The sequence below is a fragment of the Chroicocephalus ridibundus genome, chromosome 5, assembly GCF_963924245.1.
Source record: "Chroicocephalus ridibundus chromosome 5, bChrRid1.1, whole genome shotgun sequence".
NCBI lineage: Eukaryota > Metazoa > Chordata > Aves > Charadriiformes > Laridae > Chroicocephalus > Chroicocephalus ridibundus.
This window is the reverse complement of record NC_086288.1, coordinates 52,037,959-52,062,841: the sequence shown is the minus strand read 5'-3', so window position 1 is coordinate 52,062,841 and position 24,883 is coordinate 52,037,959. Positions and strand designations below refer to the sequence as shown.

The window sequence follows — 24,883 nt, the reverse complement described above, 5'->3', positions numbered from 1 at the left end:
GCTGGCTAGGTCTGATAATCTCTTGGAAGAAAGACATGGGTTTGAATCACCTCGCACAGAAGAAAACCAAACACGATAGCCGCTTTGAAGCATTTTAGAATGAATTCGTACTATTTAAAGTCCTGTGCATGGAGTTTAAGCGCTTGCCTCAGGTTTTTTACAGCACAGGGAGGTGGGGAAGAAGAAAGGGATTAGATAAGTACTTAAGAGCCAGATGAATAAAAGTCTGCTGCTATCTAGTCCCTGCTCTTCCCTCACCACTCACAAAACAGAGTGCTATCATATTGCCATAAAGCGCTCCAACATACAGTAGGGACAATACTTGGCACCATTACTTATTTTCAAGTAAGACGACCAGACACTCCATTTCTTGCCAGCTGCGTCTAACAGAGCTGAACATGGAATTAGGAATTTCTGCCTTTTAAACAGATATCCTTGGCTGCATGATGGTCTTTGGCATGCTACCTACATAGTTTGTTTGGGGGTTTTTGTGTGTTTGTTTTGTTTTTACACTTTCAATACCTACATAGACTAGCTTTGCTAAAAAATTTTGCATGACATTAGCACCACAGACTGGACACACTGGTGTCTGCTCAAACACAGTATCCCAATTTTATTTCATACTTTGGAGACCACAAAACTCGAGTGAAAAATAATCATATTGACATTTAAGGTTTCCTTCTTTGAGATCCTGTTTTTGTCTTTGTATTTTAATAAATCTCTCTGAAAAGCAAAAAACAGTTCTAGAGAAATCAAAGCCTGTAAGTACACAAGAAAGGTACACAGTATGTGTTCCAATTTCCAAATTTTTTCTGTTAAAGAGAAACTGCATAAAAAGCAACAACCATTTTAGCTGTGATTCAGTTTTAATTACCTACACACTATGCAACATTTAAGCATCTTTATTTCAAAATTTATGTTGCACGTTTTGATCCCTTAAATAAACAAAGTGTGACTAATAGGGGGGCATACTACCTTACTTTACTTTTACACAACTCATGTTCAAAACCAAACACTCAGTTTTTCCAGAAGTGCAAAAACACTCAGAAGTGCAATAAGCTTATTTAGTTATCTATTCAGTCTGATTCAGGAGTAGAGTACACAAAGAGCAATGCTAGATGACTGTGATCTTTAAAAAGTTTCTTCACCTTGCCAGAATTTAGCTTCAACTAGAAGCTAAATTTGTCAGACTAGTCAGGCCTTACTGTATTAAGCACATACAGAACCAAAGAGAGCAACTATTCCTTGAGCACACATTCAGTTAGACAAACTGAGATGAATCCCCTGGAGCACTTTAAGGACAGCCACACTGCTCTCAAAAGGAAAAAACCCACAACTGAGGATCTCATTAAGCACATCTTCAACTTCACACCTAGATAAGGTATCATTTCAACTTCTGAAATGAGAAAGAAGTTCTTGGAACATGCCTCAGCTAGTGATCAATGGCCAATATTACTTTTATAACTCAGGTTAGTTCGACAAGGTAAGATTTTCACATAGGGCAATTCAAACTAAACAGTATCTTATTAATAAAAATCACCTCAAAGTCTTTTGAAGACTAAGAATTTAGGACCATTCCATAATTATACATTAATATTCCTATTGCAAACAGCAAAAGAATTTAATAGATTCCCATGCATTCAGTCTACCACTTAAAAATCCTACATGAAATAGAATTAACTGTTTTGACTTTTCATTCTAGTAGAGAGGCAGTCATTCCAAGCAACCAGACTTACAGATGGTGAATAACATTCTATTAAAAAGCAATATTCCAAACTACTTACAAACTAATTTTAAAAATCCTCTTAGCAATTAATAGATATTTTTCAAAGTACTATACCTATCCACCAGCTCTTTCATTCCTTCTTTATCTGGTACCAAAGATTGGTCTTGATCATCTGCCAAAGGGGTCCCAGCTTGGCGATATATACACCGAACCATGTATCTTACTTCTGACCAGTAATTTTGAAGCTGCTGAGGTTCACGTTCAGGCTCTGCTGAATTTTCTCTGCAAATAATGACAAATATAATTACTCTGTACATCACATAGGTGTATTGATTCCTACTATTCTGAAGATGCTCTTCAGGAAAAACAACATACATCTGAAAATGCCTAAAATAAAGCATGAAACTGGATAAAAGCTGCCATCCGTAAGTTACTGTTATTGTCAGATAGCTTGTTTAAAGAGTTTAAGCATACACCAACAAATAAGTCACAACACTGCCAACAGTCTGACTACAGGCACCATGCTGTTGTGTTTGAATTCAGTTCTCACCTGCGCTCATTACAGGCCTCACAGTTGCATGCTATGTCTGAAGGAGAGGAATTGCTAAGATCTGCAGCAGGCACCGTCTGAGCACCAACGGTTATTCTTCCTCCTCCTACAGATTCCTGCTGTGATCCACTGTTTCCAAGAGGCATGTGCAAGAGGAAATCTTGGCTCTTAAAAGGAAAAAAAAAAAAACAGGTAGCCTTCAGTTTGTAAGGCAGAAGTCTGAAATGTTAACAGGTAGGCAAATATTAATGTGACAATTCTTAGTGCTGAATATATTTTAGGAGGACACTCAACAATGCACAGAGAATTTACCTTCAAAAAGCCTAATAAATGCACGAGATGGATTCAGAAAAACAATGATATAAATATAGTTTAATTTCTAATAACCAAAGTATGTTAGTTATACTTATCACCTTTATGTACTCCAGCATAAACAATGAACTAAGCTAAAGGAAGGCTTGCATCATCCATGATTAATCATGAACTAGTAATATCTCTTCAGTCTCTATTTTGACAGTATGTTTGACTTCTGTAGTTTAATAACGCCTTCTAGCAAAAAGCATAAAATCTCCTTGTTTATAACAGACATACGGCTTCATAGTAACGGATGTTAGAAGGCTGCTGTCATTGGGAATGGATGCTATCTCCTGTGTACAGCGCTGCTCAGTACTAGCACATGACACAAACCTCTTTCCCAAGGCTGCTGGTATTTTTGGTCTCCCATTTCTCTCCCTTGTCTGTGCTCCATCCCCAATACATATCATGCTTCCCTACTGCACCGTCCCCAGGTTGCCACCAGCCTTCTGTGGCACCAGGCAGAGACCTCTCCCACATTAGGAGCATTACTGAAGGGGATTTTTGTGCTTCACCCCAAATTCTAGAGCAGGATGCAGACACAGGTCAAAACAAACCTGCACACATTTGCTGCCGACAGCACTATCAGCTCCTGGTGATGATGCTGAGGCAAACCAAGCTAGGTAATGAGAGCAACAGTAATCCCAATACAGGAGCATATAAACCACTTACACTCTGGCTTGCAGCAACTGCTAAGAGAATTTTTTAGCTCATTTGAGGTTTTTTCCCCAGCTGGTTTCTCTAATTTGACTAGCCACCTAATCCATTTAGTTGCTTTTTTAAGTCAAGCTTCCCAACTTGGAAAATCCCTTTGCTGTTTGCTTTTAAAAATTCCTCTTAAAATAAGATGACAGTTGTAAAATTAAAAAGATACCGTAAATTTTTCTTTTACCTGGAGTATCTATAACGTAACAAAATATTTAGGAAGCAAATCCTTGCACTTGTAGGGCACTTATTTTCTTTACTAGTTCATTAAACAGAGATTAAACATAGCAAAATTTTTGACTCAACTGAACAATAACACGTCAGTCTTGCTGTGCTTTGAACTCTCTAGGATGAGTTTACTACCAGTACAATTCTCTCAGATGTAATCTCTTTGGATTAATTTTATTAACCTTGTTAATAGCAAGAATATCAGTAAAGACTAGTTGTACACAAGTGATACATTCTAAAGTTTTCTTTACAAAAAACTACGTTAACTGTGCTTTTAACATGAGTTTAACAACATACGCTATACAAAGACAATCTTTCTTCACGCTCATTTGTTTACTGAAATAAAAATCTGTATGTGCCCATGGGCATGTGCGCAGTCTGTTAGCTCTCTACAAGGAGATGTCGGCCGGAATCTATAGTGCTTCCAATTATCAGAAGTGTGCAGCTTCCCACATCAGTTGTGATGATTTGGTTCTGCTGTATAGCATAGTTTACTTCTAATGCGGTTTTCCCGGAGCTGTCAATGAACTTTTTCTTTCTGCTACGCTGAGCACAGCTCTTACGTGAGGTTGAATTTTCATTTGAAAATATATTGTAACACTTAATTTAGAAAAGAATCACAACTTGAAATATTAGCACAATGTATTAAATTAGCATTTGCTGTGCTACAACAAAGAATAAGAAATTGTTATATGCATACTATGCAAAGTTATGCTTCTTATTAAAACAAAATACAGGAAAGAAAAGACAGCAAAACTCAGACACACACAGGAAGGTGGCAGTGCAAGTGCAGTGACTCAAGAACACTACTGAAAGAACAAGGAAAATTCAAACAGTTTACCTCACAAAGGGGAGAAAACACATATGGGCAGACAGAGAATAGGAAAAAAAGCGTAATGATTAAAGTTGCATTGGTAAGAGTAGAAGAAACAGAATTTAAGTAAAGGGGGAGAGGACAAAGTATGAGATCAAATACTTAAAAGGGAAAAAAAGAACAGCAAGAAACAAATCCAAGCCTTGCTTTACTCAAAAATCTGAAACTCAGAATCCGAACTCCTTAGTTTTGGAACAACTTGCCTGTTCGGTTTAGCTCATAGGAAAACCAACTCAAAATCTCCTAAGATACTTTCTAAGCATTTACAGTTTATATGGTTCCAAAGCAAAAAGCAGCATTCAGCCCATAACAACATATCTTAGTCTATTGAATTGAAGCACTTCAACTTACCACAAGAGATTGCTCTATTGTAGCATGCCTCTCCTCCTTTTCGACTGTTCTTCGACAGTCTGGACACACCCACAGTGGAAGATGCAGCATATTGTTTGCTTTTGGAGATGTGGAAAGTGCTGTTTTGCTAGAATTTTTTATTCCGCTCTCTGAAAGCGAAGTATCTTTTCGTTCACTTCTACAAAGAAGACAATGCTCGCCAGTTGTATATGGTGCCCTTTGGCCCAAGCCAAAGGTAAACGGTGTCTACAAACAAATGTTTTGATAGATAACTGATTATTCACAGAATGCGTACCAGAAAAACTTCTTGTGAGATTTAAAAAAAGCAACCCACGTATTTTAATACTCACTATTAAATGATGAATATTTGGATTGTCCCAAGATCAAACTCATCAGTCTTAATACCCATGTCGCAAACAATTCTGATTATAAATACACTCCTATTTAAAAAGTAACATTTTTGGGAGCATGGACTACTGTCTTCTGCTATAAAATAATTCAGCCTAGATGCAATAATCTAGTAAGTAAATAAAAAAGGGACAGTAAAATTTACTGTTGTTATTCTTGCACATAATAAGGAAAATAACTGCTCTTTGAAGTTCTGTGTCACCTTTTTTAATACTAACCTAGACAAAGACACTTTCAGCTAAGCTCATTACAAAATAAAAGCTGAACTCAGTTTTAGCAACACCAATCAGTAGGGTCTTAAAATCCACTATTAGCTATTGAATACAGTAGACTTGGTAACTTATGAGGACAGAGGCGGTTCAAAACCTAAGATGCTTCTGTGATGCGTAGAACCTAAGAACCTTCCTGAGATGCTACTGTGCATGAAATTTTGGTTCAGCCACGAAATGCTGATTATTCACCAAGACTGATACTCAAAAAGATGGCAAGCTGCATAAGCCAAACAGAACCCAACCTCACAAGACGCAAGTGAAGTTCTAATGAATGGAAGAAAACATCTTGCACCAGCAGAATCACAGATTTGCCCGATTATATTACAGCTACTAGCTCTGCCTTAATTAGCAACATCTTCTTTGTAAGCCTCAAAATAGTTAAATTCTTTCTCAAAGGAAAGGCAAAATTGAAGTCATTCAAGTCTCCCTCTAGATACTGCTCCTACCTCAATACTAACAAAAATACTGCTTTAAAGATCTTGTAGGGCTGAACTGCACAAGTACGGGTGAAAAGTTCTTTAGGGTAAAGGACTAGTTCAAGCTATAATGCAATTCAACAACTCTCTTCTTGTCTTCACAGCAAGAACAAATCAATTCCCTGTTGCTGACATCTAAAGAAAAACAGCACAGCATTACGAACTCTGATTTTTGTATTCTTCGCATTTATAAAACTGACAGACTCAGTAATATGGAAAGACAAACAGATTTCTAGACATCAAAAAAAAGAGACACACTGAATTCATCTTCGTAAGTATCATCTTATCTTTCAGAAGTTGACAAGAAATTTAAGTTAAGAGATTTTCTAAGAACAGCTAATCTCTTTACTCATTGATGCCACTTCAAGAATTCACACCTAAGCTACTAAGGCAAGAAAAAGTCACAATTTCTCCAGGTGTCTGCTGCAGGTTTTCAGAAAACATTCTCTTGAAGGAAGACTCACTCTGCCTCCTGAAAGACTAGGACTGGCCATCCCTTTACTGCTTTTACAAGCACAAACAGATTGCTCAAGTTAGACATTACTCTTGGCTGACCTGCGCTCAACTGCAGATCTTATTAATGCCTAAAAACCTTGCACGCAGGAGGCCATAGCTGCCCACGTCCCCTTAGCCCTGAAAGTTTCCTTATTAAAATAAAATTTTTTGAAGCCAGATTAAGTCTCTGTTGGAATGATGATGACATCTTTACAGCTGTTGCAGACAAATCTTTATGAACATCATCTGCAGGACATCTTTCAACAAGTACGAAAAGCAGAGGACAAAAACGTAAAAGGTCAGAAGTTAAGACAACCTGACACTCTTTTGCAAAGGTAAGGGTCATGGCAAACATATTGCAGCCATGCTGCAAGGACTTCTTGAAGCTAAGACTTATGTGTGTAATCTGCTTAAAGTTGCACCATTATCATTAAAAAAGCCACGGCAGGTACAGCAGAAACAATAATCTTAATTCTGGCCAACTCATAGACTCAGTAAAACCTTAAAAATCTCCCCATCAGGCCTGTATTTACAACAGATTTCAAGTTCAAATCTGAGAAAGCACTTGGTTCTTAACGCATGATGCAAATCAACTGCTAAGAATGAAAATTCCTAAGCAGTTTATTTCTAACAAAATTGACAGTTAGAACCTTGACAAAAATCTAGACCATAAGCACCTCAGATTCCTGTTATGGCTTTGTCATACTAAAATGAAGCTATGAACTGCAGTTTCTTATTTATTTAAAAGATGAAAAATGAAGTCACTATTCATGCGACCATTTCAACAGCAGCAGTAAACTTTTCCTGAATTAGATGAGCTTGGAATTAGGTCACGTAATACATTTATATGTGTCTTCAGTGTAATCAGAGCAAAGTATACATTTTGAGAAAGGCAAGATATTTTTCCACTAGTCAAGCTTCAAAAAAAAGTGTGATACATCTCTGCAAGAAAACACCCAGTCTCACTTTCTCTCTGAAAGATGTTCAGATATAACATTCATAAATGAAAGCTGGAAGTAGGACAAGCTGGAACAGAAATAACTGCATCTCTGCTATGTATTTAGATATATTTCCAAGAATAACTTTATTACCATAAAGCTGCATAGCTTTTTTTTATGTCTATGTCCAATTTCAAGATTATAACAATAAAATTTGACTTCAGAAATAGTAGCTTTCACTGCTTTTTAAAGCTTAAATGGTGAAGTCATCAGAAACTGACTTCAGTTACTCAAGTCCCAACCTCAAACAGAGATGTAGATCTTTCTGAAGAACTTTCTCTAGTATGTTTAATACTGCTTAAATAAGTAATTCTACTATCAAATATATATACCCACAAAATTTGCCTGCACATACCTGAGAAACACCTGTGAACTCTGATCCAACAGAACTGTCTGTAAACTGTGTACCATTTAGCGAAACCTGGAAAAAATTAATAGTACATTAGTTACAATAGTTCAGTTAATCCTAAAAGAAGATTAAAAAAATTAAACAACAAAACCTTCCCCTGTATCTGAGGGTTGATAATACAGCTTTTGAATCTTGAATGACTATTTGACTGCAGCGATGGAAGCCCCTTTTCTTTGTAATAAAAGTTCTACAGATGCAAAAGTTTACAATTTTGTATTTTAAACTTTTGCACTACAGCTGTTTTATTAGCAATACAACTCTGAGATGAAAGAATTGATACGGGAAAAAAGAAGAGTCATAAACAAAACTACATTTTTCCTTCTGTATTTGATTGTTTGCATTTAGCTTTTAAACTTCTATTGTGAATAGAGACAATTACCAAAGATTCTTGCCTTTTGAAAGAATACAATACTGCTTAGAAAAATATGCAGCGTTAACCAGGAAGACCCCTCCACAGCAAGCCTCCAAAATGGCATTCAGCTATTCTGCTGCAGCAGCCTTTCTCCTGCCCCAGGTTATAATTCATACAGAAACCTCTCAGCATTCTCTTCTATACCTTGTTTCTCCACAAGTGTTACAGAGACTACACCAGATACCAATGAAGTGCCTTTCACAAGCCCCAAGTGTTTTTATACAGCATTATTTGAGGACACTAAAACAAGAGTAAAGTGAAGACAGCATACAAATTCAAGTCAGTGACAATGAAGAGCCCTAGATCACACTGACTTGAAAAGGCATTTGATTTAAAAATTTAAAAAAAAATGGGAAAGGGGAAATAAAGTCAGTCACTTATTTTATTCTTTATTTTCCCTCTGCTTGTGCACTGGGTTATCTCTTGAATTCCAGATAAAATATACCTCATGCCTCTGTTCAACCTTTCATATGTTTTTGCTAAACTCTTTGCTCTCCAGTTTTCCATCTACTACTGGCTGATATTAAAGTTTCTAAGACTACTCTGACATCTGCAATAAAAAGCAGCCTGTTTAATGTAGAAACCCCTTCATCTTGTGTGTTGCATTTACGGAGTTCAGAAAAATATTTTTACCTTGCTACCAAACCAGAAACTCAAACTGGAGCCTCCTCCAGTACAATGGAGCATCCTTCAGTTTTACACACCCACAGGATTACCAACTACTTGGTTTACAGAGCTAGTGAGATTATTGCAAAGCCATTGTCTTCAACCGGATTTTTCAAAGGCAAAGTAGAGGATAAAACATAATCTTCAAATCATTGCTAGAGTAAGACAGAAATAAGAAGCCACAAAACTTCACTTATATATACTCTGTGCTAACTTTCAAGAATAGGTATTTGAGAAAAAACCCTCATATGCAAGACAACCATCTCAGATCTAAAATCATGGGAGCAAAAATGCTGATCTGGAAGAAGTTCCCTATTTTTTATTCAGCCACTTTGCGAAAAGCAGAAAAAAAGGTCTTTTGAATTAAAGAAAGTCTTCTTCACCAAGAAAAGAAATCCTACAGTACTGGAGGTCCACTGGTTATTGGCATGCTTTTGCATTCAATAACAAAGAAACCAGTGAGAAAGTTTAGTATTAAACTGTTATTTGCAGCTCAAAAAATATTCTTCTGAGAAAATTCAAGACAGACAAGTTTATCCAAAAACATGAGCTATTAATTAAGGGAGTACATTTACCTTCTTCACGTTCAAGACAGCGATAACAAGAAATGCATGAGCCATCACATTTAAACATGCAGATGCTGAGTGACCAAGCTGAAGGCAGTCAGAAATGTTACAGAAGCAAAGACAAACAGTGGGAGGTTTCTGTTACCCAATAAATGTCACAGGATGCCAAGATAAAATACTGAACATCAGGAGTGACTGCTTCATGGAACGAGTTGTCATGCTACTAACAAAAGAAAAGGCATCTCTTGATCCTAAGCACTGTGCAGGTTACAGTTCAAAATATTAGTGTAAAAACCCCAGAATTTAGTAGTAACCTAAATATCTGCAGGACAAACAAACATCAAGCAATTTAAAGAAAGGAATGAGACAAATAGGTGGAAACTTAAAGAGAATCATAAAAAATTAAGTGTCTGTAGGTAATGAGATTTAAGACATTTTATGTGAGGCTTAGAGCAAATACAAATATCACAAAAAGGACTTTAGCGGGGGTGAATAATGACATGACAGGCAAGGGAAAAAGATGGCTAAACAGCGTATTAGAGAAAACATTAGAAGAATCTTGTAGAAGTTGTCCAAACAGGGCTCAAACAATAGGAAGCTAAAAACTGAGAGAAAAAATACAATGAGACAGTCTTACAAATAATTAAAGGAAGTGAGGGCGGGGGGGGAAAGTGTAAAAACTACAACTAAATCCCTTTTTAAGGCACATGAGTGAGGAGTAGTAGGTAGTCTGTCAGGATCTCTAAGGCTAAAGTATGTAAACAGATGCATTAAAAAAATGCTCAAATAAGCTAAGGTCATGGCAGAAAGACCAGATTTATTTTTTGCATCTTCATGCTCACTATGGAGGAGTTTAAAGATATTCTCCCAGCGAAAGACTTCTTTATGGAAAATGCATTAGAGGATTTGTTTCAAAGTAAAGGACTGCTAGAAAAAAAAGTATGGAGCAAATGGACAACTCAAAAATTAGCAAACCACCACAAGCAGGTGACATTCAGCCAAAAGTCCTAAAGAAGCTCAAGGACAGTATAGTTGCACTAATAATTCCAGTATGTTAATGCTTGCTTTATACTTCACCAGTACTAGATAAGCAGAAGATGATTTTTTTTAAAAAAAATATTTATTTATTAATCTTTCAAAGGAGATCTATGAAACTGCAGTTATCCAAAGTCTGTAGCAAGAAAGGGCCCAAAATGACAAAGTTAACTAACAGCACTAAATTCTTCATGTTTTTAAAGAGACCGGAGAACAGCAGGAGGACCTTACAAGATCTAGTTACTGGGCCGTATGTTGACAGATATAATTCTGTGTGCAGATTTAAAGTATAAGTGACAAGCTAGACAGCTGTCACTTCCGGACAACCGAAATTTATATATATATATATATTATTTTTTTTTTAATTGAAGAAAAAACTTATTTTTTTTACAGTCCTGAATATCTCTTTTAATGATTTTGAAGTTTTGTCTTTTAAAATCCTACTTTGTAAAGCTAAGTGCCAGAAGGGAGGCTGACACAGATCAGGAACATGGGAATCTCTGCATGCACTCTTCAACATAATTGAAAGTGGGGGGAGGTGGAAGAACCTACTTCTGTTCTTCCTTTCTATAAGAGTTATTTACAATGGAAAAGAAGTTACCGTTTTTCTTGCAAACTGCTGTCACACTAATTCACCCTCTCTAAAATTTTAATTTTCTGGAGAATAAGGCACACACTATCGTGGCACAGTGTAATTCATACCAGAAAGTATGAAGAGACCGAGAAACACAGCTTTAAAAATACTTCTTGATTTCACCTGAATGACCCTGAAGAACCAGTTGAGCAATTAGAACATAAACACTCAAAGACTGCCATAATTTGCCACCTTCAGAGGGCTGAGTGACATATTACTAGACAACACGCCCCCATCTTTCTTGCAGTTGATGCCTGGTGAAGTCACACAAACATCATAAAAGTGAGAGTGATGCAACGTCTCAGGAGAGCTCATTAAAAGAAAAGCACAGGAAGAAAATTTAGATTTGACTCATCATCACTGAACCCTAAACAGTTCAACAGAAATGTGATGCTCAAAAAAAAACATGCAGTATTTAATCAAATTTCTTCTGGGGGAAAACAGCTAGAAAATATTGCACTGATTTTCTTGCGTGCATTAGGGAAGATATAGACTAGAAAAAAGCCAATCCTACCAAGAGACAATTAAGGCTACAATTAAGGCCTAATATAACAAAGGTATTCCATACCACTTGAATTAATTCCCTTATTTTTATACAGGGAGGTGAAAAATTAAGTTTGTTGAAATATCTGAAACAACACATTCTCTCCGAGTATCTGAGTAATACTAAAGAAGCCTACTGCACTTAACCCTGGCTACCCCACCGAAAGCCATCAAGATGTCTTGTCTATGCCACTCGCTCTCCTGTCTACACTTTTTGTGCCAAAACCCATTTGCCACAGCTGTTCTGTGCTAAGCCTTCTCTCAGGTACTTCCAAGTCAGTGCGCACACTATGACATTGCTCTTCAGCTTCACATTGCAGCTCTGCCTCCCTTCCCACTGCTGTCGCCCAATGCCATTTGGGAGGCAGCAATCTCCAGTCGCACTCACTGGTGAGGACCTCCCTCCCTGCAGCCCAAATGAAGCTCTGACTTGGGTGCTCTCCAGTCGCAGGCTGAGCTGTTCCCCTCCTCTCCCAGGCACAGCTAAATCGGTCACAGAACTGCTGCTGGCAGATGAGTGGCGCTTACAAAATCCTAAGTGATTTTCAGATATGAAAAAAGATTTCTTTATGCCTTCAGTTCAAGAGACAGGAAACTATCTGGTTTCAGTAAGTGAAAATTTAAGATCCTTCCTCCTTAATGCCTACCGATCTAAAGATAAGCCATTGTGGAAGTCAAATGCATAGTGAGGGGAAAGGATGATGATAAATGCATGAGAGAGAGGTTTAACAGTAGGTAGCAAACAAAATCTGATGCAGGACATCTCTGGACCAGTAAGACCTGGAAAGGCACACGGGAGGAGGATTATTCTACACATGCACTATAGTTCTCTTCTCGTACCAGGGACTGTCAGACAGGACAGCATGCTGGCCAGACTTCTAGCATGGCAAGGTTTTGGGGGTTGTTTGCTTTAAATCTTGCCCCTGGACGTTGTTGGTAGTGACCATAGTCTCTGGAGTAACAACAGCCTCTGAAGAAGGTATATTACAGCACTGAAGAGATTTTAATGTAAAAGACAGCAGTAAACTATCAACACTTAACCCTTCCTTAATCCTTTTTTAAGTCCACATTATACCTAGTTAACATCTGGTACAGCCAGTTTTTCAGATGAAGATTAAACTGAAACAGATCTACTAGCCAGTGTCATCACTCTTGCCTACGTGATTTCATGTATTTCAACATTCAGATTATTTTTCATCTGCTGTACTTTAAGAAATCCATGAACATTTTTTAAGGCACTGGAAGTACCCATCCAAGAGACTAAGCAAAGTAGTATCCGGTTTCTCACAAAAAAGGTTGTCTTTCATTACATTGTGGACAGATCAGTTCCATGCACCACATGAAAGTGAGAACAAACTCATCCACCAAAATACTGTTAAGTTCTGCAAGATATCAACTACTGCAAAAGCAAGGCAAAACAAAGCATATGCCTAATAAAGCTGAACATCACCTGCAATACAAATAAACAGTGTATTCCATCATTTTTTCATGGAAGTAGTTGTTAAGGGTGGTCTAACACTGAAAGAAATGGTGCAGGGAGGTCTTGGAATCAGATGAATCATCACTCGGAACTATATTAGGGAATCCTCTCTGAGCGGATGACCACCTTCTACTGTAGCTGTGGGTGTATTTATTGACAATATCGACATGGCCAAGAAATGTAGAAGTGTCCTCTGACAGTGTGCCAGGGCAGCTGGGCTGGCCCAAGGTGACTCGTGGTCCCTGTCCATGGTCATGAAAGTCTGGCACCGAAGTGGCAGGTGAAGAGGAAACTTTTCTAATAGAAGGTAAGATAGAAGTCTAAAGATTTCTTATTTTTCATTGTTAAATAACCCCCAAAAGTACTACAGGTTTTGCAGTATGAGGACATGTCCTTTTAAGAAATGCATACTAAAATCGTATTTTAAAAAAGATTAAATGTAAGAGTTGTCTTCCTAGCACTGGAGTAAGGAGAATGCAAAATTAACATGCCCAACAACAGGCTGGAAAATAATCAGCAATACACAACATGCTTTTAGGTCCACTGGCACAGCAATGCTCAAGAAACTCAAGCAGCTATCAGAGTTTATTTTATTTTTTTTTTAAAAGAAAAAACTTCTTTTGACACCATTTATACAAAATTTAATTCCAAAGAGCTTTTAAGCAGTAGTTTGGAAATTGTTGCCAATCAAACATTTACCAGTTTAAAGTTTGGAGGTTCCTACTTCCAAACATAGTAATAGTTTAGCATGATGCAGTAGTGAAACACACTTTGGGGGGGGGCAGGGGATGTGTGTGTATATGAATAAAGACCTCCAAGTAGTTTTATTAACTGTAATGATAAAAGATGAACAAAATACCATAGTATACCCCCCACCCCACTCCCCGATTTAGAAGCAGGAGTGTTTTGCTTAAGAAATTGACATTACAAACATCTAAATTTTTTATGTGATAATCACACATCTCTAGTGACGCTGAACAGAATGCAGTTATACTTAACACATTTGCTTGCCAGAGTCTCAGTATTATAGGAGACATACTGACAGAAAACGTGAGTCTTGATTAGCTGTAAACATCACCGACAGGGAAAGCTGTGAAGATTTCCTACACAAAAAGATTCTTGTTTTCACTAAGGATGCCAAAGTACCAAATAGAACCCAGAGAAGGCAAAGACAAGGTGGTGATAACTAAAATTTAAATATTAAATTACAGCAGCTAACACTTGATCTGGCCAATTGATTAATTTTGCAGACTATTAATCCCTTTTATGAAGCATGCTATTTTGGGCATTAATACTCAAACTCCTAAGTTATCCCTTCCCAGCCCAGCCTGTATTATTCCAGCGAAGTCCACACTCTTGAGATAGGAAAACTTCAATGAAGAAAAACACATCCATAACCAAGTCAGTGACACAAGAAGTCAATTCCTTGGTACTCCTTAAGAAAGCTACCAGACTACATGCAATATCAAAGAACCTTTAAACCTTTACATCAATTAACAGGGATATAGAAAAGTGAAGGCTGCAGAAGAACAAGCATTCCAAGGAGCATCACAAGGCTTTTGTGACTCTCTTGATATCCAAAATTTGAAATAAAAAAATCTGAATATTACTCTCAAATACAGATAAACTACCTTTTATATCTGAAATAATTAAGTAGCAGGAGAAAGAGAAGTTGCCGGAAGTTGAACAACAGCCAAGAGTAAAGTGTTAGTGAGAAACCTGGCAGAGCCTCAGGATGGCAGAAAGCACCACACGTCAATATAGTTAATGTGTCAACTCAACCCTTACTTATGCTGGTACCTAATACGCAGCACATTTATGTTCAATAGCTATCATAATTAACAGAAATCATTAATATCACACCAGAGAGCTCAGTCAAATGTTTAACCTTAACCTTCTGTTCTAAATAATAGCTAAATAAATAAGCTAAAACTCCACTCGACAGCCAAGGAGCTAAGCACAACGTGACTGCACACATCTCCCACCCCCCGGGTCACAGAGGACGTTTGTGGCAGCAGATTTGCTGCAGAAAACCATGTTAGCGGTGAGAAATACCAACTACGTACGATAACCAACAGCCTGTTACTAAAACTGATTTATGTACGATCTTGTGTGTATACATTTGGATAGGGCAGGTTGGAAATCTTGTGACTGTAGAGCACACCAGCCCATCATGTCACGCTCCCTCCATCATGCTTAACCAGTGGGAACGATATACTCAAGTGCTAACCACAGGAAATAACCTGTGAAGGGGGAAGGAGGAAGAGAGACAATGCTGGCACTAAGAAAAGATGATCCATCTAACTTGAGATTTCACACTTGTTTTGTTGGTAAAGACAAGCAAAAGATAGGAAAATGCCAAGCAGATAGCACTGGTGTTGCGCTCAATTACAAACTCAAATGCTTCTTCAAGGATCTAACAAGGCTTTTGTCAAGTAGGTCATTCATTTATCTCTCCAAAAGGTGAAGTATGATATTACTTCATATTAGGAACAACATATTAAGATAAAATCTATTAAAAGTTTTTAAGATATATTTGGCGTCATACTAATCCAAAATTAGGTACTCACTAAACGAGCATCTCTACAGAAAATTCTTGTAAGCAAAACGGTTTCTATCCCTTTTGACTTGTGCTACTGCTAAAATAGTTTGAGATCCACGTAAATCACTCTTTAGCCAATATAACAAATAGGTTTCTTGTTTGTAGTTTTCCTCATTATTCACATATGATCAATAATATAAAACTTTGATAATTTTAGTGACACTTCTACTGCAATTTTCTTCTTTTTAATGCATTAACACTGACTTCCAGTGTTTTCTTTATTAAGTAAAATCACACCATTACAGAATTTGACTAACCTGCAAGACAGGTTCTCTGAAGGCTTCCGTTCTTCAACAAGTCATATTATTAAAAGTTACTACTTGGATTTAAGTAAACATAACACTGTATTTCCATAGCTTAGTAAAAGCTATTCCTAAAATAAATTGTTGATGTCAAATAAGCTGACAAACTGAGGGTGGGGATGCTTAATCTAGAAAGCCCAATCTACCTTCCATATAGAAAATGAAGCAAGCTTACTATGAGTGACTCAAAACCTCAAAATTATTCTTCTCCCCACACCCCCAAGATGGCACAGCTTGATTTGCTTCCTTTCCAAGAGCGAAATCCCTTAGGACCTCTGATACTAAGTGAAAATGTCAAGAGAGTCTTCAACAGAAACTTAAACTATTTCAAAGGAAATACTTTTTCCAGTTGAAGCCTTTGTTGTTACAAATGTTCAATCTAGGGAGAGGAATTACTAAAAGTGTAAATCGCAGGCATATACTGGACTCGTTCAAAAAGACCAATACTTTCTGGTTTAGCAAGAGTTATGAGTCAAGACTGAGGCTGGGGGTGGGTGGGAAGGCTGTTCCTGTCTCACCCATTTTGGGAGATACCCTAAAACAGAACCAAGATGACAAATCTCTACTACCTCCTGCTAAAATTCAAGTCTAAGTTACTTGTCCAACAAGACCTTGTGCCAAAGAATGTTTATAAAATGGAACTATTTACAGGCTCATCAAAGGTGTTGTACACAGCCTTGTTTTTCAACATAAGGTATAATATTAATAGTTGGAGAAAGTTAAAGGCATGTTTTGGGAAAGTACTGGTCGTGCACTGTTAGCATCTACCGGATTAAATACGTAGATAACTTTTAAAAGTCAGTGCAAAAAGTATACGTAATCAAGGTTTTGTTTTGTTCTCAGTATGACCAGACACACACAAAAGCCTCAAAAAACAGAGCTGGGAGGAAGGAAGTCAGACTGCACTAAACAATGCAGGATAGGAAGAAAACCAGTCTTCCTTCTTGTTCTTTAAGGACTCGGGTCCTCTGAAAATAGGTAAAAGCAAGACTTCTGGAGGATTTACAGAGAACTGATTACTTACCTGCTGCAACTTTTTTGGTCCTTTGGGTCCTCAGAGCCAAGATATAATTCTACTCCAGCGAGTAATCAGAATAAACTAAAGTCTAAACAGCCACTTAAATTCACAAACCACAAACCCATTAAATCTTGATTGACAAAGAGCTAGACTCAGAAACACAGGCGTCTTAAATGAAGTGAGCTACACTGCAAATAAAGGTGCCTGAAACTATCCCTGGAAAGTTTTTTTCAGTAATACCTCAAAAAGACAACTTTGAGCTAGTACTTTCAAAAGAACACAGATATTGTTATTCTGTAATAAGTTTTAAGGGAGCAACATCTATATTCTGTGCCCTTCCTCCCACACATTCTTCAATAGCACACTCAATTTTTCTTTTAGCTGAATCAATCTAAAATACATCCTTCAGGAAATGAGCACCTGTTAGGAAATAAGGAGTTCAGGGGTTATAGTGCCACAATATGAAAATGTTAGCACACACAAAAAAAGCTATGATCTCTACAGGAACTAGGACGCATTCATAAACCAAAATTAAAAAGATGAAACTCTGATCTGTATCCCATTATAAGACAGAATGATCTACAATCATTTAACTTTTTAACTGGAAGTTAAAGCAAGATTATACTCAAGAGGTTTTTCATCTATTTTGTTTTATTAAACAAGGATAAATTACTTCCTTGGACCTTAATTTGAATGATGTAGACCTTAAACTGTTCATTCCATGAAACTTACAGATGGGTATATTCATTCCTACCTCGATCACTGCAATAAAATCCACCCTCCTTTTTTTTTTTTTTTTAAAAAAGAAGTCTGATGTGACAACTAATCACTATCAAATAATACCCTAAGAAAAAAAAACCAATCATAACATAATACACAGTTGCTTTGTAGAATGAAGTGTCCAGACCTTACCAGAAGTCCTGCTGTGCTCTATAGACACTCTAAGCTCAATTCCACCACTAAAACCAAACCTACATAAGCTGTAATCAATAAAAATAAATAAGCTCTGCCTGGCACATGATCTCATGAAATTTGTATTAACACAGGGCAAAGACCTTCCTGAATTAATTCCTGTTTGGGTGGGTTTTTTTCCAGAGTGTATGATCTAGCATAATCCCTATTTAAAGATTGCAAGTAGAAAACCATCTAAACCAGATTTCATCTGGGATCAGAATCAATTAGCAAATTTCATTAGTTTTGTTTACTTTCCATCATCACTTTTATTCTATTACGTATTCCGATGCCTCTATCTGATGAGCCATTTATTCCTTACCTTTTGAGGAACTGGAAAGAGTTAGAAAACAGGCCCTTGGAAGTCAGGGACACAGACAATTAGCATGACTCTTCCTACGAGGTAGCCGCAAGAACTGGTATTCAGGAAGAAATCCCTTCTGGATACCAAATAACCTCCCTACTCCTCCATTTGATACCATCGTGAATACAGTTCAAGGACCAGGCTAGTCTTTTTTTTTATACACAAAATACCATGCAGCTACGCAGAGGCCATCAGCACAGCCACCCCAAAGGTCAATCTGTCTATCTAGGTAAGTCACAAGAAATTTGGCAACACCTGCATGAATACAGTTTGTTTGTAGCATGTGAACAAATACTGGTTTTATTCAATCAGTTGAGAGCTCTTATTATCCCTCTTTAAGCCATCATATCCTCTGGAAGCATTATCAATTTCACACTTTCTTCCAAGGCAACACAAAAAGGTTAACAGCATTACCACAATTCCCTGTAACTCACTAGCAATATACTCATTCATAATTAGTAACTGCAGGTTTTACAGGACAAAAAGCTGGAAGATCCGTGTCACCTGGGAACAAAACCACTTCTATTGCATTTGAAAGCTAACAAGCCGAAGTCACCCTTACTTTTTCCAAAAGCAGTGAACACTACATGCGGTGCTACCCCAGCCCTGAAGATAAAACTCCCCAGCCATCCCCATGGCCCTGCATACGTTCATTCTCAAGACGACATATGCTTCCAAGCAACAGTTATTAATGCTATAGTGAACCTGCACTGACTGAAGTCTCTGGTGGTTAATGGTTAATTGCCTTCCAGCGGAGAAGGATCACTACAGGAGAATGCAACAGATCCCTGATGCCATGAAAAGTGAGTATGCTTGCAAGTCCCATCTTGCCATTTTATCTTCCTTTGAACCTAAACCCATCTGTCTAATCTTACAAAAAACTATAAGTATCCGAAGCACAATTTATACCATGCTTAAATCCATAAACACATACTAGAAAAATATATCTCACCTACCATACCGAAATTCACACTATTGCAATAAATGAAAGACATCGCCCTTGGGTGGGGGGCAGGGAATAGAAGCCTAAAGCTGCACTTTTATCCAACTGTCAAATTTCACTTTGTGAACTACAGCATCACTATTTGTATAAATGGGCAGCCTCAGCTGATGATCCATTTCCTCACAGCATCATAAACAGAGGAAAAATTCACTTCCAGAATAAAACAGAACTTTAATTTCAGTTATTAAAAATAATAATTAAAATAATCTACATTTAAGCTTAAGGGAGGGAACAAGTTAAAATGGGATTTAACATAGAAATATTACAGCTTACTTAGCATACCAAACCAGTGACACTTCAGCAAAGAAATGGTCAAGACAGAAATAATCAAAGCCCTATGTTTTGAAGTAAAAAATTAAATACAAATCAGAAGGCTGCAAACCATGATATAAGCTCATGCTCACCTTGTTTGTAACTATACCTTCATTCTTCTTTTAAAGAAAATTGTGTTTAAACAGAACAAACACCAAACTACGGTAAGTATGAGGCTCTCAGCTCTTAAATTGTGTTACCAAGAAACTACAGCATGCCTATACTTGTGCAACCAATTACTTGTCTAAATAAGACATTTATTCAGATTAAAGACAGAAGCAATTAATACCCCATCTCCTTTGTATTTTGCTTTGCATCGATCTGAGGTACTGCATGTAAATTGAAAAATACGTTATTAGAAATTGATTATTTTTTAAGAAGTATCACTGTGCACATGCATATTTAATTATTTGTACTGATAATTCTGTAACTCCTTCCCTTCCATCATATTCAAATAATTACTTATACTTTACATTTCCAATTGTCATAATTTTTCAATTCCCATCTCCAAATCAAGAAGTTTTTTTTTTAATGTTCCATTGAGATGTGAAAGTCAGAGACATGCACAAGTGTCTCGTGACACATTTGCATCCGAACATCCTTTCTGAGATTAATTCTCTATCAAGATTTGGAAGAAACTGGGGAGAAGGATTTGGTTATACCAATACCTTACGCTCATCCATAAGGCTCCAAAAAGGAAACGCGATTCCACTATGCATCAAGCTGTTTTCAAGAAACACTGGAAAGTATTAGTGCCGCCTCACAGCCCTCTGGAGGAGACCTCATTTGGTCAACCACCTTCAAGAAATGACTAACTGGAATAGACACGGCAACGGCCAACAAGGGTCATCAGCAAGAGGCCTGGTTTGTTTAGCTCAGTGAAGCAATGAAGTTCTCTCCGTGAATGCACTGGGGGTGGGCAGAAAACAAGAATTAAACTGAGGACAGGGAAAACAGAGTAAAATGTCCTGGAATATATTCCAACTGAAGTAAAAGACTACCAGTCACAGCATGAAGAATGTGAAGCAGAACTGAAGACAGGGATAGTGAAGATCTATTTCAAATGAAGTTGAATCAGTTAATGAAAGGCATTTTATGGTATTTCTACAGATAGGCAGACCCTTCACATTTTAATCACCATTCACATGAAAAAGCTTTGCAGTTGCCCGAATTTATTTGCAACTCAACTGCAATATGAGCTGCCTTTGTCTTCCAGGTGTTTTTTTTTTTTTTTTTTTTTTTTAATTCTGTTTGCGGCAGGGGAGATTAACAGAAATTTGCCTACAGTAGTTTCTATAAGTCTCTCATATATCCTTTGACATTGCATTTAAAATAAAAAGCAGAAAACCTGATTATTTTAAGTTTTGTGTAAAGGTATGGACAATTTGCAAGATAAAGCAAATTTGAAAACCTGAAACTAACTTAAAATCAAATTTAATATTAAACCATAAGGGGAAGAGGAGGAAATCATGCTTTTTACTGGTTAAAGTATAGTAATTAATTATATTTAAAGAGTTTTCTGCACAGCATTAAATGCTATTCCCTACTTGACAAGTCAGACGGCAGCAGGTATACAAAATAACAGAACTAATTTGAGCATGGACAAGCTTAGGCTTGACTGAAAAAAGACTTGGGTCTGTCGTAGCCAGATGTGCAGCCACCACGAACCCAGGCTCTCCAGGGGGAAAAGGGAGGGAAGGAGATTTTGTTTTAATTACACATATCACAAATTCTTTAGAAGCACATATCCTACATGCAATACTTCCCTTCTTTGTAGCCAAATATGACACAGCAGAACAGAGCCAATCCACCTCCTACCAGGATTCTGCCTTTCCTGTACTAGAAATATGTTTAACATTTTTTCCAGTAATTATGCAGCCACATGTACTAAAAAAAAATACCAAAAGCTAATAACGAAGATGATTCAAGCATTTCCTTTCCCCAGTACGACAGCCAAAAGTGTTGTGAGCAGGTAGCTAAAATGCCCTAAAACTCTCTCAACTAGCCCTGACAGGTAACAACCATGCATATACATTTTTTTCCTAGTAGAGAGTTGTTAAAGATTTAATCTGTTGTTTATGCTTCAATCCTGAACAGAAATATGTAAAATTAATAGGGTTACACAAAACAAAACCCCCAAAACTCGCCAGCACTTTCCTTATGAACAGTACGAAGCATTCATTCAAAGGCAATTTTAAGACGCCCAAGACAACATTTAGGAATTAATTACTTGACTATGTCGCTTCAATGATACAACTGTAGATGCCCTACTCCAAGAAATATGTTACAAGAAAATGACCTCATCTGGTAACTAGTAAAGGGTTAAACATACTCATTCTTGACAAATCACTACAAAGGTAATAAAACCATAAATTAAGCTAATATCCATAGCAGATTACCTCAGTCCTTGCACTTCATGATCCCCAAACTGCCCATCTCTAGACTGTCCACTGTACATGCATACATCACATCATGTATTAAGTTTCTTATAGCCACACGAAATACACTGCTGAAACATAACACATGGTATGCTTCAACTAGCACTATGGGACAGACCAGAAATTTACTGAATTAACTGAGGAAATATGTAAAACTTGAAGTCCTTTGACCCAAACATCTGATTTACTGCTGCAACTTAAGAAGAGGAGATCAGACAGTCCACGAGAGTCTATTCAGCTACCCCTCACCAAAAAGCAGGGGTGTTAACAGCAGGAAGCCAACCATGACGCCAACATACATAACCGGAACAAAAAGGGAAAGCGGCATTTCCGAAACTCTCGTCTCAAATGTTCCCTGACCCAAAGACGTGATGCTTACATTCAGGTAGTGAGCCAAACCTAAATCCTGAACTGGATTTGTAGGAACAGTTGCTTATATTTCTTATACTGAGGAAGATCACACGGAAAACATTCCAGCGCAGTAAATTCTTCATTACAGATTATCTTAGAAAGAGGTTTGGGGTGTGGGGTTTGGTTTTTGGGGGTGGGGGTGGTGTTACGGAGAAGCAGGAGGCAGCTGAGCTGAGACATCTGTGATTGTGATATCTTTGAGACAATCTATGAAGAGACTGCCAAACACAAAAGCAGCTAAACAGCGGTATGAGAGAAAACGCCATAGAGAACAAGCTGTCTGCTGGCCCCACCTAGGGCTGCACACTGCTCCAGTTGTTCTCTGCCTCCTTCAGACCCAAAAAACCAACAGTGTCTGTCTGGAGCAACTCCTAAGAGGAGCAGAAATGACATACCATGTCTAATCAACAGGCAGATGTGTACCACCTTGCAGGTGTTGCAGAAAGCTGTTCAATGTTCATTCATCACGCCAACTACTGTTCATGGCTGCTTATCCACATGGGTAGTAGTTATACTGCTAACAGTGACCAAGACTGAATAAGAAGCTCCCTATCAGCCCTTCATATCCTAACACTGACAGGAACAAATTCAGTCTGCAGACAACCCCATGAGTTTGAAAATGCTATCAGAGGACAACTTTGGCTTGTCTGATCACGTGGATGAGGTTCCACATGCATGTAAGGCGAGAATGTAGAAGATTTCAAGGAATTAACACACAAAAGAAACTCTTCCTGCTCTTTAACTTGAGTGAAAAATATTTACACTAGGATCACTCGCAAAACATCAGGAGTCCAAAGACTATATGCCAGGGCAACCTGAACAAGAGTCTAAAAGTAAGAGCAAGTAATTATTCACACAAAGTTCATAAGAAACAAGCAACCAACCCATCAGTCTTAAGAGGTATTCATATTAATGTATGAAGCATAAGAAAAGGAGCTAGAATTCTTCGAATGTGATCATGACTATGACCTACTCCATAAAAGTCCAGCTGGAATACTAAGCAGAAAGAGGATACAGTCAGTTCACAGGGAAAAAATAACAAAAAACCAAAATAAAGTGCTCAGGAGCGTTATACCCTATATCTAAAGGACGTAAACATCACAAATGCAGAGAAGTATCTTGGAAGTCTACAAGTAATAAAAAGAGAAAAGCAGATGAGTGCTATCAAGCTGCAAGCTTACTACAGACCATCAAAAATAGTGGACAGACAGATGATGCCTTTTCTGAGCAGGTAGAAGAGTCAAGAAAAGCACAGCGCCTCTTGTTACAAGGAGATACCAAGAACCTAGGCATCTACTAGGAATAGAACGTAGCAGAACTCCAGCAAGAGTTCAAGGAACTCACTTTTTTAAAATATAGAAAGCAACCAGAGACTCCTCCTTTAGCTGTAGCCAGCAAGAAAGAAGTAGTTGACAGTAAACAACGAGAGAGTTTTGTTGGAAGTGAACCGTCAAGTTAATGGTTACTGAAGAGGGAAAGGGAAGAAGAACAGCAACAGACAGATTTAACAACAATAAATAAGAACTCGCAGAAGGCAAGTCTAAGGCAAGGAAGAGTAATTCTCAAATGACACAATAGATACAAACAAACGCAAGAAAACCAAGCACAGCAAGAGAATAGAAAATAGCAAGAGAATAATGACTCAGAAAAAGCACGCAGAAAAGGAGCAGCAAGCCTAACAATGGCAAGAGGATACAGGGGGCAAATTGAAAAGGCTAAAGGCACAAATGAAGTAATTCTTACAAAACAGCTTTAGGCTACTAAGAAATCATTCTATCAGTACACTGCTACTAATAAGAGAATTTGTCCATTACTGAACGAAGAGGGAAAACAGGTTAATGAAGAACAAGTCCTCACTAAAGAGATCCACTACAAACAGGTGACTGTCACAATTAGCACAAATAAATGGGTAAAACACCCATCCAGAATCGACCTATTACTGGAAATAGCTGTACATCCATTTTTTCCCAAATTGGCTAGATCTGATAACATTCAACCAAGTTGCTCAGGAAATCCTCTGAACCATCTCAAAATCAATAATCCTATCTTTGAAAACTCATGGAGGATGCCTGAGATATCAGAAGTTCGGGAAAAGGTGAACTATATAAACCCTTTCTTTAAAGCAAATAAACAACCTTACTCCTCAAAAACCAAACCAACAAACAAAAAACCCCCAAAAATGAAAAACAAAAAAAAAATCAAAAAAACCCAACCCCAAAAACTGAGCGAGACAAAAGTGAAGGTGAGGGGCAGAAACATTTGAGTAAAAATATTGGCTTGTCTTCAGTTCCCAGAAAAGT

The 24,883-nt window shown here is 37.5% G+C and overlaps 1 protein-coding gene across 2 annotated transcripts in view; it reads right to left on the bottom strand.

Annotated features, from left to right (window-relative positions):
• The window catches only part of FAM193A (family with sequence similarity 193 member A), an 82,489-nt gene that overhangs the window by 42,519 nt on the left and 15,087 nt on the right, over positions 1-24,883 (bottom strand). For both annotated transcript variants that reach the window (XM_063336246.1, XM_063336247.1), the window contains exons 2-5: positions 7,793-7,858; positions 4,789-5,034; positions 2,277-2,443; positions 1,841-2,008 (exon numbers count right to left, since the gene is read on the bottom strand). In XM_063336246.1, the coding sequence (XP_063192316.1) occupies positions 1,841-2,008; positions 2,277-2,443; positions 4,789-5,034; positions 7,793-7,858 (647 nt within the window). The remainder of the gene's footprint in view (positions 1-1,840; positions 2,009-2,276; positions 2,444-4,788; positions 5,035-7,792; positions 7,859-24,883) is intronic.